Below are 5,017 nucleotides of genomic sequence, written 5' to 3'. Positions count from 1 at the left end.
AAAGAGAGAGAGTTAGCCAGAAGATGAGCTGAAGTATTATCTGGTTCGTTATAAATAAAAAATTAAAACTTTTATCAGTAAGGTGAACACCATAAACACTAGACGTTCTTCTAACATGCCTTCAAAAATTGCAGTCTCGAGGTAACCGAAATTCCTCTAACATAGTGAACCACAGGTCCCTGATGGACCAATGTATTCCTCATCGGCATTAATACATTTATCCAAATATTTTAGCCTTACTGCAACATGAATCGTTGAAATCATGGCTTGTTAGGGTAGCATCTTTTGACGAATCTACTACTCCACTAATTAACCAACCTTAAAACCCTTTTAGTAAGTCAATCATTTAAATTTTCCTAAGAATCAGTCCAAATAAAACGAGAACTTGCCTTGGTAAACCAAGTACTTCCAGGGTTCAGCCAATTAACTGTTTTGTTAGAGTGGAAAGTTACAGAGACTAATTACAGGGCTCCACGTTAGCTCCTTGAGAACCAATTCCAGCAAAAGGAAAAATGCACCTACCTAAAGTGGGATTTTTAGGAAGAAGCTTTCCAGAAGATTCTGAAAGCAAAAACATCGCATCACAGAGGACTGACTATTCCCGACTAGTTTTCTCTTCATGTTTGCCTGAGGAATGGCAACATCATAAATACAAAGTGCTTTTGGACACAGATTCACAAGGAACAACCCACCCTGTTTCCTCGTCATTCGACTATGTGGACGCTGGAAAAGATGTTACCTCCCAGACTTTCTGGTGCATGAAAGCAAATTAGACAGCTACTGTTCCCCGCCATCCAGTTTTCACTCTTTGGCATCTGAATAGCAAAAAGAACGTGTTACAGACTTGACGACTTTAAAAATCTCATATAGTGCAAAAGACCACTTTCCAGAGCTAGCAACATATATTTTTATGCTCTTTTTTTTGTGTGTGTGTGAAGTAAATAGCTTCATTGATGGCATTAAGAAGAATTTCTTTTTATACTTTTTTCTTTATATTTTGGATTGTGAGGTTGAATGGAGCTTGAAGTTCGTATAATTATAAGAAAATTACATGCAAGAGAAATGCGCAAGAATAATAAGGGAAAATAAGGAATTTAGTAGTTAAAATACAGATACTTGTCATGAAATGACATCTAGCAAAGAACAATCTACTTGACAAGAATGACGAGTTCCTACACAAACAAGGAAAAATATACTATCAAGGGCCATTATGTCACTATCCATTCAGTTAAATTGTATGGATAGTAGGTATATATCTTTACTTATAACCAATCACCAATTTAAGAGGCATTTGGCCACTCGCAAGGTCCCCGAGCTCCCATGCAAGAGATGTTGGTTCACTCAAAAGGCAATAACGTTCTGTCAACGGCACATTGATTCGGAGGAATCTCATGCAATTTCCTTTTTCTTAGTCAAGAAATCTCATCCAATTTCTTGATTAAGAGGTTGCAATGCAGAGTTTGTGTTATCAACCAAATCACACAATAAAAACGACAATTGTTTTAAGGTTTAAACCAACATTAACTTGTTGCGCGACCTAGGAAAGTTTGAAGTCTTGATAGATCCCTAAAACTTGAATGAACTAATTAGAGAGGCAAATACAAGAATTTCCTTGAAACTTGAAATTAGAAAACCACTAAATATGGTTTCCTGAAAAACAAAAACTCACCTTTGTCATTGAGAAAAGTAGAAACTCTCGCATTCATTTCGATATTGTTAGTCATTATACCAGTTGGAGCACGTGCAGCAGATAGTCTAATTGTGGGAGGGGAACAAGTGTTGCTCCTACTTGAGAGCTCATTAAGGGTATGATTTCCAGTTTGATGGTTCACATAGATGTCCGAGCTAGCAGACGAAGACATTCCTATCTTTCTCTTGCTCTTGAACCTTCACCTAACAGAGATGTGAGATACTGAAAAAGGAACAGAAAGCAGTACAACTGTTCTCGTGTCTTATTTCCATTTTGATCTCGAGCAGTTTAGTTATTGCAGTACCTGTCTTTCCGCTTCTCAAGATATCTTTGTACTGATGCTTTCCTGCTTGGGTGGCCTTCCACTGCTTCTGCATAATTGGTTTTTGAGGGATGGGAGAGAGAGAAAGATATAAGAAAGAAATTTATGGAGAAGTAGATTGCTTTGACTTCAAGTCTTGCATTAATTAGAGGGCATTCAACAATAGTGCATTGACAAAAGAATAAAAGAGTTGCAGATCGATCTTCTTAACTTTAGGAAATCCTTTCCTAATATAAAATATCACAATGTTGCCATAGAAAATGGTCAGGTTATGATGTGGGCTCCATGATTCTGTTAAGAGTAACCAACTGATTCTATTAAAACAGTGGTTCACAGGAGAAACGACATTGTTAAATCTTCTAGTCTGCAGACCTTTTGTTTGTAGATAAGTATCTTCTAGTCTGCAGACTGTGTTATGCAATTCAATTCAAATGCAAAACCTGATTTATGGAAGAACCTTCAGCACATCAGTCGTAAAATATCCAGGCAACAGCTGGACTCGTTATCTTTTCCTCTAGTTTTTTTTTCTATTTTCTTGTAATGATGATGTTCGGGCCAGCTTGCGCAAAACTTGATTATTCTACCGTGTACCTGCTACCTCACACCAACACAAGTATCGGATACTCCTCCAACTCAGACTAAGGCAGATGGAAGAAATCACCCTGGCATTTTTTGTTTTTGCTGGGATTTGAACTTGGTCTCTAAGGTTTTGACCTACTTCATTAACTGCTAAGCCATACCCTTGGGTGCTCCTCTAGTTTTCAGGCACCACTTCAATAGTTTGGTAGCTTGTGGAATTTCGAAATTTCCATATAAATATAAAATCTGGTCAGGATGATAAGTCTTGAATTATAAAGAGTAGTAATTTATCTTCTTTTTTTAAAATAAGTTAATGAGTGGTAATATCTAAACAATGACAAGTTTTGCCGTATCTTTTCCTCTGATTTTCAGGTATGATGCTGCAATAGATAAATTTTAATGCAAGCTAGAGGTCAGCAAGGCCAGTTAACATGGAGAAAGAAAGCCATGGCCTCACACCACCCTGGGGAAAGGGGGGGGGGGGTTTACACTAGATGTGGCTAGATACTGAAAGCCAAAGATTGTGACTCTGACATTAACATGGTCCAGTAGGCCCAGAATGAAGTCCTTTCATGAGAAAGTTGATATCTTCATGCAGTGACCTCAGCTTGATACTTAAGAAGCAAAATTATCCAACAAAGAATGGCAGGGATAAATAGAAACACCAATTACATTGCTCAATTAAACTAAACACAAAAGACTCTAATAAGTTTCAGCAAGGTACAATGAGAATTCCCCCCCCCCCCTTGGGAGGTTTTTTGGGGTAAGAGGGTGAGGGGGCAGAATCAGAAAGAACAAAAGAAAACCAAAGAACTTGCCAGAGTTGTCTTCATAGAAGGTATTGCTTTCCTCCAGACGCAGGCGAGTCACTTCACTCATTTTCCCTGTAAAATATTCAAATGAATATGTTTTGTAACACAAGGACACACCACGTGGAGATTCAATGAAAAGTTACTTTTCATAGGAAGCCGTAATCTAGATGTAAATTCATATTCATATATGAACTTTGGGAAGAGGAGGGGGAGCGTGGGAAGAATCAAATTTATCAGCACAATCAAGTGCTTTACAGGTTATTTCTGTTTTTCGATTAAACTTTAAGCACATGCCATCAAAATCCCCAAACACATGGACTAGTGCATTCATATTCTTCAATCTCCAGCATTAACCAGCAAGAAACAAGATAGAACCTGTTTGCATGGTTGGCATGAGCACCATACCAGAATCTGGACCCAGTTTAACACTTGAAGCTTGCAAACGGCATTCGGAGTGTCGAGCTGCTAAGGTAGCACCCAGTGGAGTTTCTGAAGGCATGCAGAGTGGAGTTGCAGCAAGATGCATGATTGCTTGTGCCTGAAAATACGCCAGTGACCACAAAAGGAACCAAAATAGTGAATCGTCGACATTAATTCGCTGTAGTTCTGATGTGCATCATAGCTTAAACTACCTTTTCAGCGGGCACATCATCGTACACATTCACCTTGCCACAATAGAAGATTGTCAATTGACTTGCTGGTGTGTTTCCCAAATCTGTGGTTCTGGATTCACCAAGACAAGGGCAATTAGCATTTGAAGTTTTGAACTAAATATAATGGAATTTCAAGAAATCTCAGTCTGTAAAGGCGCATGCACTGGTAGAATCACAAGTTGCCTTAGGATGCCATCTTCAATAGAATGGTTTTTAGCATAATGTAAACTACAAGAGCAGAGGAAAAATCAACTACATAAAAGCAGAAGAAAAAAAATAAGAAGTAAATGTGAACAAAGCAATTTTAATGATTTGTAGGAAACAGAGGAAGAATCTTTCCAACAAGCCAAAGGGTAAATTAATAAATGTAGAAGAATATATGGAAACGAAAATATATACTTAGGAAAGAGATGACTAGAAGACTTAAATCGAAAACTACAAATGTATACAGTACAAGAAATATGTTGTTCTGAGCTGCATTATTATCTTCCAAGTTCTCACATGATAGCTGTGGAACCATTGAAGTCATACTTTAAGCTACTGCAAGAAGCCTAAGGGTTTTGGTTGAGGCAGTTGATACAGCATAACTCCAAATGATAAACCTTTCACTAAAAGTATCCCTAGTAGCACCCAGTCCATGCTCTTCAACATTTTTCAACTGTACATATTGCTCTTACCCGCAACACAACAAGCTCTATAGGAGTAAGACTGCGGTGACTCTCTGGGATCTCGCAAGTGGTTTAAGTTACTCCGACACGGCAGTTTAGGTGCCACAGCCGTGACAACACGACACTAGTATGGGTGTCAACACGACACTATTTTGGGTACTTTGACCACGACAGACGAAAAAATTCGAGACGAGATACAATTTGATTCCTGAAATCAGAACTAAAACTAGGGTAAATTTGAAGAAAGTAGCATACTTTATCTAGGAAATTCAATCCTTTACTTATCTATTGCT

General features: G+C 38.1%; 1 protein-coding gene across 3 annotated transcripts in view; it reads right to left on the bottom strand.

The window, feature by feature from the left end:
* Positions 1–373: 373 nt before the first annotated feature.
* The window catches only part of LOC104246600 (protein TIFY 4B-like), a 6,739-nt gene continuing 2,095 nt past the window's right edge, over positions 374–5,017 (bottom strand). For 2 of the 3 annotated variants that reach the window (XM_070156176.1, XM_009802444.2), the window contains 6 exons: positions 4,036–4,126; positions 3,779–3,941; positions 3,410–3,475; positions 1,995–2,061; positions 1,670–1,887; positions 374–815 (listed from right to left, as the gene is read on the bottom strand). In XM_070156176.1, the coding sequence (XP_070012277.1) occupies positions 802–815; positions 1,670–1,887; positions 1,995–2,061; positions 3,410–3,475; positions 3,779–3,941; positions 4,036–4,126 (619 nt within the window). In that variant the 3' untranslated portion in view covers positions 374–801. Of the gene's footprint in view, positions 816–1,666; positions 1,894–1,994; positions 2,062–3,409; positions 3,476–3,778; positions 3,942–4,035; positions 4,127–5,017 lie in introns of those variants that run through there. The other variant, XM_009802446.2, reaches the window with a different exon arrangement.

This window comes from Nicotiana sylvestris, chromosome 9 (genome assembly GCF_000393655.2).
Source record: "Nicotiana sylvestris chromosome 9, ASM39365v2, whole genome shotgun sequence".
NCBI classification, from domain to species: domain Eukaryota; kingdom Viridiplantae; phylum Streptophyta; class Magnoliopsida; order Solanales; family Solanaceae; genus Nicotiana; species Nicotiana sylvestris.
The sequence above is the reverse complement of the archived record's forward strand: the minus strand, read 5'-3'. Positions and strand labels throughout refer to the sequence as shown.